At 32.4% G+C, this 15000-nt stretch overlaps 2 protein-coding genes across 3 annotated transcripts; one reads left to right on the plus strand and one right to left on the minus strand.

The window, feature by feature from the left end:
- Nucleotides 1–210: 210 nt before the first annotated feature.
- Nucleotides 211–1982, plus strand: LOC134240906 (scavenger receptor class F member 2-like). Of its 2 annotated transcripts, none has more exons than XM_062723015.1 (6): nucleotides 211–344; nucleotides 610–741; nucleotides 987–1127; nucleotides 1261–1401; nucleotides 1500–1608; nucleotides 1721–1982. In XM_062723015.1, exons 1-6 carry the CDS (start codon nucleotides 242–244, stop codon nucleotides 1893–1895), a joined length of 801 nt encoding a protein of 266 aa, XP_062578999.1. In that variant the 5' UTR covers nucleotides 211–241; the 3' UTR covers nucleotides 1896–1982. The 2 variants fall into 2 exon arrangements, with proteins under 2 accessions (XP_062578999.1, XP_062579008.1); XM_062723024.1 differs by having other exon boundaries at nucleotides 1736–1982.
- Nucleotides 1983–2849: 867 nt separating this feature from the next.
- LOC134240921 (multiple epidermal growth factor-like domains protein 10) lies at nucleotides 2850–13353 on the minus strand. Its single transcript, XM_062723035.1, has 4 exons — nucleotides 13219–13353; nucleotides 12899–13039; nucleotides 11932–12037; nucleotides 2850–3118 (listed from the first exon to the last, which is right to left on the minus strand). The coding sequence occupies exons 1-4, from the start codon at nucleotides 13322–13324 to the stop codon at nucleotides 2962–2964; spliced, it is 510 nt and encodes a 169-aa protein (XP_062579019.1). The 5' UTR covers nucleotides 13325–13353; the 3' UTR covers nucleotides 2850–2961.
- Between the last annotated feature and the right edge of the window lie 1647 nt (nucleotides 13354–15000).

Raw genomic sequence — 15000 nt, forward strand, 5'->3', positions numbered from 1 at the left:
TTAATTGAATTTAATGATTTTTCAGATTGCTTTTTTCAATGTAATTTTCAAAATGTTAATGAAATACTAAAAATTACACTAAACTGACTAATCTATTCTATTTTTTTTTTGTTTCAAAAATGAAATTGTAATATTGAAAATGAAATGAAGTCAGGCTATTAAGAATATTTTGCGCGTGTATGAGTAGATAAGTTAACTTATTTCAGAATGTGATGATGGATTTTTCGGCGAGAATTGTAACATGGCTTGTGGATATTGCAAGAGATCTGAGGAATGTAACCAAATAAATGGGACGTGTTTGAATGGGTGCTCTAGGGGATATAAAGGAAAATACTGCAATACAAGTAATCAAAACCACCGACCATATGTATTCATAAATTATAAATTTAATGTTTATTCTAAAATAATAAATGTAAAAAGGATGATATTCTCATTTATGTTAGTTCTCAATCAAATGACATTATTATAAGAGAATGAAAATTTTAAAAATTTAATGTTGTTTGATTGATAATTGAATATCTGTATATCTGAGTCTATAAACGCCTTCGGGTGTAGGTATATATAAATTTGTTTTCATGTATCTGAAATACATATGCATATCTTCTTAAGCATGTCATGATGGGTACTTTGGAGAAAATTGTGTGTATAAGTGTAATGATACATGCAAAGAGTGTAACAGAATGAATGGTTCCTGTGGAAATATATGTCATCCTGGTTTTAAAGGAGAATTCTGTCATGAGGGTATTTATCTTTTTTACTTACAAATGTTTCCTTGAGAGTGTTTACGTAAACGGGTAAGAATGGGGTAAGAATGTGATAACCTACAAACCCAACATGTTGATCAAAGCTATTTTTTTTATCTTCGCTAGACTTAATCTACTGAGTAACTGTGAAATTAAAATTAAAAAAAAAATATTTTCCAAAACAAAAGATTATAAGGTCATTATTTTAACATGTAATACTATATAACTTTATAAATATCGTAGTGTGTGATTTGAATTGGTATGGAGAAGGTTGTAACAAATCTTGTGGAGAATGTACAGTCGACAGCGGTTCTTGTCATCATATCAACGGTTCCTGTGTAAATGGTTGTGACGCTGGATATCATGGAAATAAATGTGATAAAAGTAAATAATTTTGAAATTCTATTTTTTGATCTTTCGATGCTGTTGTATAGTTTTTTTTTGTTTTAATAAATTTCTGAAAAGTATGTCTAAAAAATATTTTGCTTGAAACGATTAATCCGTGTTTGAATTGTAGTTTGTGAATTTGGGTTTTATGGACCTAACTGTAAAAGTGCATGTAGTCCGTTTTGCAAAGTATCACGTGACTGTCATCACGTGACTGGTACCTGTAATTATGGCTGTAAAGCTGGAGTACAGGGAAATGACTGTCTACTTGGTAAGTTTTTTTTTTTTAAATAACGTGTTTATATATATATATATCCTAACCATAAAGACTTGAATATAACTTGAATATAAAATGTAATTGTATTACAGTCCAGGACAGTGAAAACGTGTCCCAAATAAAATTTTATGGTATCCTGAGCACACTTTGCGCCACTCTTCTTATAATTGGCATTTATGCGCTCTACAAAATAAAGAAAAGGTAAGGTAAAGCTTTTCTGAATTTTTTAAGATTTTCAATTGAGAATTTCTCTTAAATTCTTTCTTATATTATTTCTTATAATGATTTTTAAGAGAAGTATTTTTTTCTTTAGGATGATACTTTCTAGAACATCGACTGGCACCTCTTACTCTGTAGACGACTCCGTCATTCCTCAAACGGACAGTGTGGCTTTGATAAAAAAAGACGATCAACCAATAGAATTAAATCACAATAACCAGAACACTTCGAAATTAGATATATCTACTAACTACGACACAAAACTTTAGGAAGTTTACTTAAATGAGTCTATATTATTCAAGATTAAATATTAAAATTTTATGCCTTATTACCTTTTAGTATAAGCAAATATTACAGAAAAAATGGGATAATCTCTTTGTTTCCTTTCTTTTTTTTATTTTCTTTGCTGATTTCATTTTCAAACTTTATATACATGCAAGTTTAGATTGTATGATTTCTTTTCAATGACTTTACTTAACCAAGTAAACATTAAAAAATCAATGTTTTATTTTCTTGTGATAAAATCATTTCAATTGATTGAAGGGGAAAAAATCTAATTGCAGTTTAATTAACTCAAAACGAGGTTAACATCATGGTTGGATATTCTGAAATTTTATTGTAAATCTATTTTTAACTTTCATTCTCCAGAAGAGATTTTAATCATTGCTCTTAATTATTGCATTTTCATATCATATACATTATAACAAAAAATTCAAATCATAAGTTATTGCTAAAAAAAAGTCTTACAATTCATAAAAATAAAATTGCATCTTTAGCAGATTCTATATGTTTTAAATGGTTATTTCATAAAATAATTTTAAAGAATATTCAAAATTTTCGTAAAATTTATTAATAAACCGATATTTCATAATATTGTTAAACATTGAATAAAATAGAATGAAACATTTTAAAACATTTAAAGTGACGAATATCGAGTGACTTGCTGAATTAAATGCAACCACATACGACATATTTCCATTTATTATTTATTTAAAATAGACACAAAAAAATAAGAGGAGTTTCATATCTTTTAGGTTAACAAGTCGTGTATGATACGCTTTTAACTTATTTCTTGTCATTGTGTTAACAATATACAAGTTAAGATGATTACAATAAAATATACAAGATTTTTCAAAAGATAAAAAGTGGTAACAATTTAAATATAAAAAAGTAAGATAAAACTTTTTTTCAGAACAACGCGTGTTAATTGTATAATTGCAATACATAAATTACAGTTGTAAATTGTCACATGCATTATGATGGTGTGTGAGACAATGAAGACAAGGAGGTGTCTTATCTGTTCTTTTTGCTCTCGATACAGAAAAAAAAATTACACTAATATCTTGGGATGTTCTGACCAATCACTCCAAGTTCTTGATACTCGTTGTTCGACGTATTGATAATTGCGTCATAGTTTTCCCCTTCTGCTTCCATGCTCAAATTCTTGCTTGTATTATATTTATCAATCGTATGAAATTGTCCAATTCTGCCTCTTAAAGATTGTGAAAAATATGTTGATTTGCATTCGTTTATAAGTGTTAAGAGGCCATGCCAGTAAGCATTGAGCTTTGAATGGAAAGTCAAACATTTTAATTTTCTTGAAATCAGTGTTTATGGATTATTTCCATCACAATTAAACAAAAAAATACAAAAATACTGATTTTAACCATAACGACACTGTCGTATCCAAGGAAAAACATTTCCTTAGTTACCAGAATAGATTTTTTACTTTCAAAACAGGCAAATATTGCCATAAAAAGAGTATATATGCACATAGATGTTGTCAAAATATTGTTTGCAATTACTCATTCCTTAAGGAGGACTTAATTCTAAGTTCTTAGGTGACCAACTAAATATGATTACATTTTTTCAGTACGTTGCTATGGTGATGGGAAGAAGAGATATGATTTGAACAAAAAAATAGTTGAATTTGCACCACTTTTTGAAAGGCTTTTAAAAAAATGCTGTGCAACTACTTATAAACTCTTTAGTGTGATTTTGTTAGGGTTGGGTTAATTGAAGAATTAAAAAAATAAAATTGGGTAGACAATCAAAAACAATGTTGCCATGGAGATTCAAAGATATGCAAATTTAGGCATTTATAGATGATTTCCTGCAAATAGTTCATTGTATTATAAGTAATTTATCCTATAAGAAACAATGTCAAATGTAACAGATTGGTGCATCTGGAATGAAAATGAGTCATAAAATACCATGACCTTCCTTTCACCTTGACCTTTGACTTCAATGTCAAATTATAAAGGACTATACATGATAAGAGCTAATTTTGCCCCCCTAAAAATCAACATTTTAGAATGATATTAAGGTATGTTTAATTGATATTTAATTTGAAGATGTGGATATATTAGAAATATTTCCTTCTTTTCACCTTGACCTTTGACTTTAATGTCAAATTATAAAGGACTATACATGATAAGAGCTAATTTTGGCCCCCTAAAAATCAACATTTTAGAATGATATTGAGATATGTTTGATTGATATTGAATTTGAAAAGAATATATATTCGAAATATTTCCAAATATTTTTCATATTTATATGCAGTCACTGGCTGAAAATGACATGAGAAATAATGCTATTTTTGCTATCTAATCAAAAAAGACAAAAAATATGACTATTTGATGTTTTGTCTTATAGGAAACAGAGTGCAGTATAGAACATACATAATTTTTATGTCACTATAATTAGTATTGGATGGATACATCTTTGGTAAAAATATAAAGCTTGTTCTAGTCTGCTCTCTATACTTTCTGGAAAAAAAATGCTTGAAAATAAGCAGTTTTATACAAGATATGCTAAAATGGCGGGAAAATGTGAACTTTATGATGTCATATTTCTGTATTAGGCGCATTTTGATCAATTTGAAAATGACCAATAAAGGTTGCATGTATAGCTGTACAAATTAAAGCTACAAATAAAGTAAACTAATTAAAGATATTCATTTTAAGGGGCCATTTGAGGCATTTATCATATATTGCTATTTATTTTTTGCATCATAATTTTCAAGCTGCATGGTCCTGTTAGACAGTTCAAGAACAAAATTAGTATTTGGTTAATCAAAACAAGAGGCCATGGGCCACATCGCTCACCTGAGCACTGTGGCTAGGAAAAAGTAGAAAATTGGTTTATTATTGAAAAGTTTTAATCCAAAAGAAGTCCCATAACCAGTCATGGCTTTACGATTCTTGAGAAGATGATTTTTCAAGAATTTTTCTATATATATATATATATATATATCTATATATCTATGTAAAACTTTAGTCGGTCATTTTGGCCCCTCCCTACCCCGGGGTCATGATTTGAACAAACTTGAATCTACACTACCTAGGGGTGCTTCCAATTAATTATGACCAATCATGGCTTTGTTATTCTTGAGAAGAAGATTTTTAAAGAATTTTCCTATATATTTATCTGTAAAACTTTGGTAGGCCATTGTGGCCCCAAACTACCCCCGGGGGGTCATGATCTGAACAAACTTGAATCTACACTATCTGAGGATGCTTCCATATAAAATGACCAATCATGGCTTTGTTATTCTTGAGAAGAAGATTTTTCAAGAATTTCCTATATTATAATTTCTATGTAAAACTTCATATGCTGATACATACTGATGAGAGCTTTTCAACTGCATAAACATTTTTTGACCTTGGCTTTTCCTTTGACCTAACTTTTCTGAAATTAGTGTCAAACTTCATTATGCTGATACATACTGATGTAAACGATTCAACTGCATCACTATTCAAGATATTCTGATCAAATTTCACACACTAATTAAAATTTTCATGTTGCATTACTAATATAACCACGACAGGGTATTCATGCCATATGAACATATTTCTAGTTTTTTTGCTTTTTCTTTTTAAATAAAGTAAATTAAACTAAAACTGTCCAAACGGGACAAAATACCTCCCGCTGGGGTTTTTCCATAAAAAAGATATGTATCAAAAACTAATTACGAAATTTTTCTACCAGTGACCTTGAACTTCTCCAAATAACCGTGGGTCAAGGTCATGACACACCCTTGGGTCATGGGCAATCTTTCAGTGAAATGAGAACCTACCAAGTTTATCCATAAGAAAGATATCGACCAGACTTGAATTTTGAAAATTTTATTCCAGTGACCTTGAACTTCCCAAAATGACCTTGGATCAAGGTCATGATGCACCCTTGAATTATGAGCAATCTTTGAGTGAAATGAGAACCTACCAAGTTTATCCATAAGGAAGATATGGACCGGACACGAATTATGAAATTTTTCTACCAGTGACCTTGAACTTCTCCAAATGACCTTGGGTCAAAGTCATGACACACCCTTGGGTCATGGGCAATCTTTGTGTTAAATGAGAACCTACCAAGTTTATCCATAAGAAAGATATGGACCGGACACGAATTTTGACATTTTTCTTCCAGTGACCTTGAACTTCCCCAAATGACCTTGGGTCAAGGTCATGACACACCCTTAGGTCATGAGCTATCTTAGTGTGGAGTAGTAGATTCTAATGTCCCTCTCTAAGAAAGATATGGACCGGACACGATTGCACAGACAGATGGACGGACGGACAGACAGACAGACAGACGGACGGACAGACGGACAAGGTGATTCCTATATACCCCCCAAACTTCGTTTGCGGGGGGTATAAAAATATAATTTGTCCTCTTTGCACAATCTTCATTAATTTTCTTTTTAGGAAGGAGATTTCTTCTAAGTGTATGAATAATGCTTCAACTCTTGACAAATACTCCTTAACATGCTTAAGACAATACCTGGTAATAAATAAAATCAGAATGTTCTTATTTAAATGACTCTCCATATCATATTTAAAAAATACATAACACACATAGTCCTCCATTCAATTCCTTCACATTCACTTCTGGGGATAGATGTTTTTTAGACAGCTATGTGGCAATTGATATGGAACATGGTAAAACAATTATATTTAAAACTTAAATTATTGTTCGAAACAAGACACATGTAGATTTCTATGGAAGGGAATTACCGCCAAAAGTCTATGTATCTTGCTTTTATTCTTATTCTGCCTACTTCTTTATGCTTTGTTATTATTGTAATTATATGTCACTTTATTGTTTTCAAATTTGTCTTTATTACATTTCACTTTGACTTTTATCCTTCTTCATTTCGTCCTTACTTCTATGTTTCTTTATTTTATTTTATTTTAAATTGATACAGTATCTCTATTACGAACGTTAACTCAATCACGCAAACAATGAAGCATATTCAATGAAGACGAATACGAGTTGTCCTAATTAAGTGCCGCATTATAACGCTAGGTGGCAGGGGTGTTCGCTAAGAGTGTTGGTAAAATTAGGTAAGCAAACCGGGCCGGGGTTATTCGAGTTTTTTTTTTCCAATTTTCTGCCTTAATACTTTATCGATCGAACTTAAATTTTCAAATGAATGATGTTTGTTATCAGTTCAGGTATGTACCCGATATATGTACATGCCATTCCCTCGAAAGTCCTAGATGGTAAGATTTCCCTTTGAAGTAAAACATAGTGATGTTTCCTTTGGAAGACTATACACTTGGACTTCCCCCGGGGTATTGCTAGTCTTCCGTGGGAAATCTTGCTATATATAGCAATCCCCCCTTCATAGCAACCCCTCCCCCGAATAGTTTTTTAATCGTAAAACGATGTTTATATATACGAACGTTTTCAGTTTTTTAAGAAAAGTTATCCGTCCTTCTAAAAGTGCTTTACAATTAAATCATTTTAACCAATAGTTAAATATAGATAATCTTCACGAGTCCATATGGATTATGACAACCCCCCTCACCCCTGGGTTAAGTCGCCTGCGTGGCACTGTGGTAACGGCGTCTGCTCCAGAGTCACGAAGTACAGTAGTAAAGAGTCGATCAATACGTCGTGGGTAAGAATCCCACTGTAGGATGTCGATTTCAATCCATCGATCTAGACCTTGTTATCCGAGGTCCCGTGTCGCAGTAGGTGCTGGCACAAGAAAAGATCCCTCATTGCTCAATGGCTATAAGTGCCAAGTATATAGGACAAATTTGCAGCTCTCCATCGGCAAAGTGGCTAACTTTTTTCAAGAACAACTATTTTTCAATTCCAATTTTTTGGGGGGAATTTTTTTTTTATATCCACTGTGGTGAAATGTGGGGGGGGGGGGGGTAATCTTCCTTTAAGTAAAAATTTTCTATTTTAAAGGTAATGTCGGGCGAAAAAGTGGGTGGGGAGCCCCCCCCCCTGCCCCCCCCCCCCCTCTGATACTACGTCCCTGTCTTACCCTTTTTGTTGCAGTACTTATAGTCAATTTATATATTAAAAGTCATGTACTTATTGGTATGAGTAAAATTTAGCACTGTAAAAAAGTTGACGACCCCTCCCCCCTCACCACCACCAAACAGAATTTTCGAGTTTTAAGATTTTTTTAGCTCTCCTGGCTGATCACAAATACGATGCGTACTAAAGATATTTCTTTCTTTATTGAAAATTAAGTGCTATTTTAATAGGAAATATTAACGCTGGAAATAAGACCAGGGAGTTTCTAGTATGTCTGGATGCATGAAGCCTAGTTCTTACTTCGCCTACTATGCACGGATCTAGAGGGGGAGGGGGTTTAAGGACCCCCTGGAATTTACAAGGTTTAAAAATGTATATACTAAAGCAAGGAAAAAAGTTAAACGCTCCCTTCGAAATTGGATTTTGACGTTTGGGCGAGTTTAGGTTTTTTTATGCTCGTCAAGTAATTTCTGGGATTGGAATTTTTGTTTTTGGGCTGGGGGGCCCCCGCCCCCCCCCCCCCCCCTCCCGCTGGAAAAAAAATTTGGATCCGCGCCTGCCTACCCATATTAACGCTCCTCACTCCTTTGCAAAGCCCTGCCCCTAGAATCACACACATGAGCAGTTACTATCTGTCATGAAATAAACTTCAGTACAGTGGAAGGTTCTGAAAAACAACCCAATTTATGAGGGTTAACTAGTATCAAAATATTGAACATTTTTATATCAATTAAACTAGAATTCAATTATCCAACAAATAACTTTAATAGAGTTATATTTTTCAGGCGAGAGAACAGTAACGTAGCATTGTAAGTTTTTGAAAGTGGGGAGGGGGCAACAAGAGAATAAATATTAAAGTACCCGGCTGAAAACAACTTGACAAGCGCAAAAAAAACTTGAAAATACATACTAGGCGTCGGAACCGTGGAGGGGGTGGACTTAGTCCCCACTTTTTTTTCCAGAGATAGACTTAGTACAGACGTTCCTGCATAGGTTATACCCCTCCCCCACTTGCCATGGGCACAATGCAGTATAGGTTTAAAATGGGGAAAGTGGTGGTGTATTGGAAAAAAAACTTTGGCACTGGCGTTCGAACCTACCCTCCCCCCCCCCTCACCCACCCCCACGAAATTGAATATTTGAGTTCGGAAAATGGACATTTCTTTTATTTTTTTTTTTTTTTTTTTTTTTTTTTTTGCTTGTCAGGTTTTTTTTTTTGATGGTCTTAAAAAATTCTTACACTTAGCCCCCCCTTTCATTTTGCTTCCGATGCCAATGAAATCCTATTTCGAAGGCGGGATGAGTTTTGGCTTAGATTCAACTTCTTCTATAGAGTCAAATTTAAATTTTCTACCTACTATACGTACTACATTAACTTATTTGACCCGTACTTTTAAAAAAAGTGGGTCGGCCTTTCAATAAACATATTCAGTATAGTATAAAGTTATGTCTGAAAAAAGAGGCCACTACAGTATATCCTGTGTGGCCAGAGAAAATGAATATGGAGTTTCCATTATTGGATCGGATTACTGGATCAGACCTTCAGAAGTTCGATTGATAATTAAAGTACTAAGGCGTATTAAAGAATCTCAAATAACCCGACCCGGGTTTGGTTACCTAGTTTTACCAACACTCGTAGCGAACAACACACCACCTAGCGTTATAATGCCGCACTAAATTTTGACGGTTTGACAACTTACATTCGTCTTCATTGAATATGCTTCATTGTTTGCGTGATTGAGTTAACGTTCGTAATAGAGATAATCATTTAAGATATTGTATCAATTTAAAAATAAAATAAAATGACTTAACAAGAATAAAGAAACATAGAAGTAAGGGCGAAATGAAGAAGGATAAAAGTCAAAGTGAAATGCAATAAAGACGAATATGAAAACAATAAAGTGACATATAGTTACAATAATAACAAAGCATAAAGAAGTAGGCAGAATAAGAATAAAAGCAAGATACATAGACTTTTGGCGGTAATTCCCTTCCATAGATTTCTTCCAGTGGCTTCTTTAGAGCAACAGGATTTTATCTTCAACTACCTTTTGCTGTAAAAAAAAAAACAAAAACAAAAACAAATTTATGTATTAATCCTACGTGTACATCCTATCTTCTTTGAAGGCTGCATAACCATTATATATGTATGCAATTCCTACTATGCTAGTCAATGTAAATAATTAGCATGAATCAGTTAGACAGTAGAACAATGCAGATGAACAAGCTTCATAATATATAGGAGTTCTGGATTTTAAAGTTGAAATGGGGTGGTTCAATTCTCAAAGACAAACATTACTTAATTCCTTCGTCATAATTTACATATGTATATTTTGACTCTTTTAAGCAAATAATATGAATTAATGAGGTCTGTTTTCCTGAACATAGGGAGTGGGGTGGTAAGATAATTTATTGACTACTTTATCTTAAAATTTTATAAATGGAATTATACAATGTAATCCCAGTTTTTTTTTAATTCATTAATTTTAATCAAACTTTTATGTACATTAACACTCGTGAGCAGAAAAATTGATCTATGAACTACCTAAACATTATCAATCTTGCTTCCTTTCATATAGAATTTACAGATTCCAATTTGTTTTTTTTTGTTTTTTTTTTTTTTTGGGGGGGGGGGGGGGTGTAGAATAATTTTTATTTGTGGCATTAAGTAATATATTTCATCTAAAATATAAAGGTAAATATACAACTTTGATGCTATTTTTCCACATTGAATTGGTAATATATGTACCATTCTCTACTCATTTGGCAAATTAGTCTCATAAGATAAGTATATTTGTCAGTTTGTTCCATTGATGTTATGAAAGACTAATTAAAACTAAGATTTGGACATAGTTTAGGTTTTGAAACTCTGATTTATAAATGGGGGAGAAGGTGGGTTAAAATGATTTATGTGTGTATATATAAGGGACTTTAGTCTTTCCAGCAGTGTGACCTCATGACCTCTTTAACAGTTTAATACACAAATAGCATAGGCATAAAATTATTTTAAATTTCATTATTAGCATTTATCTATCTTTAATTGTATGAGGAGTAATTTAACAACTGCAGAAGAAAACATTTGTGGTCATATAACAGGTTGCTCTTAATTTAATACCTGTAAGGCAGTAACTTCGCTGCATCACTCAATAGGCCTATTTGTATCACATCATAGGATAGAAAAATTAATCTTGAGGTACCTTCCTAATCTTTACTCTTGCTTTAAATAGATAAAGTTATCAAAGTTTACCCAAAAATTTACATGAAAAATATATATTTAACATACCATTATATGTTTTTGTCCAAGTACTCCAAGTTGGAAGTTTTCCCTTTTCTCCCGCATTTCCTCAATTGTTGTCTGTTCCATTCTTTCCGGTCTCCTTTACTAGAGAGCTCATGCAAGGGAGGCAATCCAATCGTTTTTCAACAGAGTTTTCCAACAATTCAATCTTATATTTTACTTAAGGTTTTAAGAGTCTACCCAATTTTATTTATCTAATATATTGAACAGAACATTCTCCTTCCACAGATATATATAGAAATTTTTAAAGCTGCACAGCATTTGCAAACCACATAGCTCTTTGTGGGATATAATTTTACCGGTAAAATCTTAATAAAATTAAGCACAAATAAAATTTTACTTATAAAATAGAGAAATATAGTTCAAAGCACTTTATTACCCACATTATTAAATTATACCTAGAGTTTTGAGGTCAAATATATGAATTATAACAGGATAGGCCAGTTCACATATTTCTCTGATAAGTATAACAAAATACTCTGGTTGCCATGGAAACAAGAGGTCATATGCCCGGGTAGATATATTTTTTTGAAAGACTAATCATATGCATCATGTTCACAAAATTTGAGCAAGAAATAAATTTTTCCACTTTCCATGATTATATAGGGTGAAGCTCAATGCTTATTGGCATGACCTCTTAAATATTGCACGTGATGCTATCATCGAATGTACAGAGCTTATATTTTCATGCAAAATTCATAGATTATCTGCATTGCCTAATAACATACCTCAAACGGATGATGTAAATTATTAGAATCACTATAACAGTAACGGCTATGGAGAAAGCACCGACGAAAATGTATAATGCAAGTTTTCCTTCAACATTTTCCTTAACTGTAAAAGAACAGAAAACATCCCATTTTCATATGAGCCGTCTTCTTTTTAAAAAGAAATTAACTTTGTGCTCTAAATTGGTAGTTCATTGTTATCTCCTTACATGCCAAAGGATGCCTCAAATCAATTATATTTTGAAATTATGCTTTTTAAATGTATAAACATATGAGTAAGGAACATAAAGATTAAATGACTGATTATTGTTGCTTTACGCCGAGTTTGCAATATTTCAGCCATATTTTAACGGTTGGAACAAAAAAACGATCATGACAAGGAACATGAACATGAGGACATGCCGGGGGTGTGATCGGTTGGCAGGGGATGATTACTCCCCCATGACAGCTGATTCTACCTCTGATGTTTTTGAAATCCGTGATTGTGATATTGAATGGATTTTGAGCACATATACTGCTCGTTCTCTGTGCATATATCACACTCAAGGATACAACACATGTCTCTTTGTTGTAAGCTGTATGTTACATCATGAATAAAATGTGATAGGTTTATATGATGACAAATACTCAGGGATTTTTTTCCTTTGGATTAACCCTAGTAATGTGCCTTAATTTGAAGTTTTGCGAAACATTTATAATTTTTAAAAAGATATATCGTAAGTGTTGAAACTAAGACAGAGAGAAGGGTGTTGAATAATTGTGTAAAATCCATTAAAGTACATAATTCATTTTTTTTTTACATCAGTCATTAAACTTAATAGATCATAAATCATTCATTTTCTTACATGCATTTTTTCCAATTTTTTTTATAACATATAACGACAAGGTCAATTATATGGCTGAGTTTATATATACTTTTCTTATAACTTCAATGATACCAAATGTAATAATGAATATATTTACCTACCCTGTAGACAATCCATTCCCACCCAGCCACTTTTACAACCTTCTTTACAGGCCCCAGTTTCATGATCACAAATACCTGACACGGAACAAAAGGCACTGCACTTCTGCTTACATCCAATTCCATACACCCCGTCTTCACAAGCTTATCAAATGAGAAGGGAATTTCCACAATTTTCCTATTTTTTTCTAGATATTCTCAGTAAAAAAATTACATGTAATGTTGAACGGCTTATTGTCTTGCTTAATGCATAAACAAGTTTTGATACTTTATAAATGTCATCAGTAAAATAAATATAAATTAAAAAAAAATATGTTTATTACGTGTGTCACATTTTAATCCTTTCCAACCTGCTCTGCAGCCTTTTTGACAAACTCCAGATGTTGTGTTGCATCCTTCAGCGTAAAGACAATTTATACTACAATTCATTTCACAAGTCCTGCCGTACAACCCTAAAGGGCAATCTAAAATCAGAAAATGTGTTCCTGTTCATTATGCTTGAAGATACGTCATGAAAACTGTAAAAGTATGAACCGACTGAATGTAAACTGCATTTGAAACCAACTACTGTATATATGGGAATTTTCGCCCCCGTTTTATTTTCGCCCCTTTCGCCCTCTTCCTGGTTGTTTGAATTTAACACGGTGCAAATTTAAATTACACAACATAATTACTTAAACTAAAGTAAGACAGGACGAATTTGAAACGGGGCAAAATAGTTCGCAAGTGGAAGAGGGCAAAAATAACACGGGGCGAAAATAACCCTGTATACAGTATATTGTCCTTTTATTGATATCTTACTAGTTCTTGTGTCGCATTCTTGTCCATGAAAACCAGGATTACATTCATCACAAGCACCTGTCTCTATGTGACAGTAAGGATTTCTACAGTTGCTGGGGCAGGGTATGGAACAGTTATATGAATAGAAGCCTGTTTTACATCCTTTAATTAAAAAGATAACAGTTAATTTGTCATCCGAGAAAAAAAAATCATGATTATTTGTTCCATCAAATACATGTAGTTAGTTTTAGTAAAAACTCTTAAAAAAAACTATATTTGTTTGAGTAGACAGTATATCATTATTCATGTTATAATATGTTAAATTTGATATATATTGAGAAAGTTTTGCTGCTTATTTTGATATTCGTACAATTGTCTTCCATGCATAAATTCGTTATTTATACCACCTGATATGAAAAGGAACATACCATATACTTCAACTTCACATAGTTCGTTGAATGCATATTGTGAAAACTGACTGGCGTATTTTGAGCTCTGTGGTCTCTCATTATAATAAATGACGTACTGACCATGTATAGGACAAGTTATGTTGATTACAGCTGGTATAGTGTAGACGTTGTAGATTGTGTCGTGGAAACAGAGATGACCATCATGTGAGTTTGTTGTGTTTGATATATAAATATAAAACCCCAAGAATCTTGAGGTGAATTCGTTCGTTGCACCTAAAATAAGCATTTGGAAAATCAATTATCTAGAATTTATGATACAAAATTAACTGATAAGGCGACAAATATACTTCATATGTCATTTTTTATAATAGCGAGCATGAGATAATAAAATTGAGGAACTATGAAAATCTCAACGCGAGGATGTTATGTTTCTGGATTATATGTAATTTTAAAACATTATAATTAGTATCAAACATGTGCTTCATCGACGGAGCTCGTAAAATAATCAAAATTTGAAGATCAAAATGTGGTATAAAAGAAGAGTTATTAAATATTTCTTACCCCATGAAAATTATCAGTCCTATAGTATATCCGGATATGATGGATACTGGAGACTGATCCTAAGTTTACCCACCACGTAGCTGAACTCTTTGAAAGATTAGATATGGTACACTGCCCTTTCCAGGCTCGAAGATCGTACTTCATTCCATCGACAGCATTACTCGACTGGAATGTTTTGTTTTTAATATATGGATATGCTTGCCAAGTTGGTTTATTAAAAGCCAGATTTTCTACATAGAGAAGAAATTAATATATATCAAGAATATGACATTAAGATCGGAATGTTTTAAATAAATACGATGATAGCTTAAATATGTAACTTATTACATTAATTTTATTGATATGAACAGATTT

This window comes from Saccostrea cucullata, unplaced genomic scaffold (genome assembly GCF_032062105.1).
Source record: "Saccostrea cucullata isolate Sc308-1 unplaced genomic scaffold, CSIRO_AGI_Scuc_v1 ctg13831, whole genome shotgun sequence".
Lineage (NCBI taxonomy): Eukaryota > Metazoa > Mollusca > Bivalvia > Ostreida > Ostreidae > Saccostrea > Saccostrea cuccullata.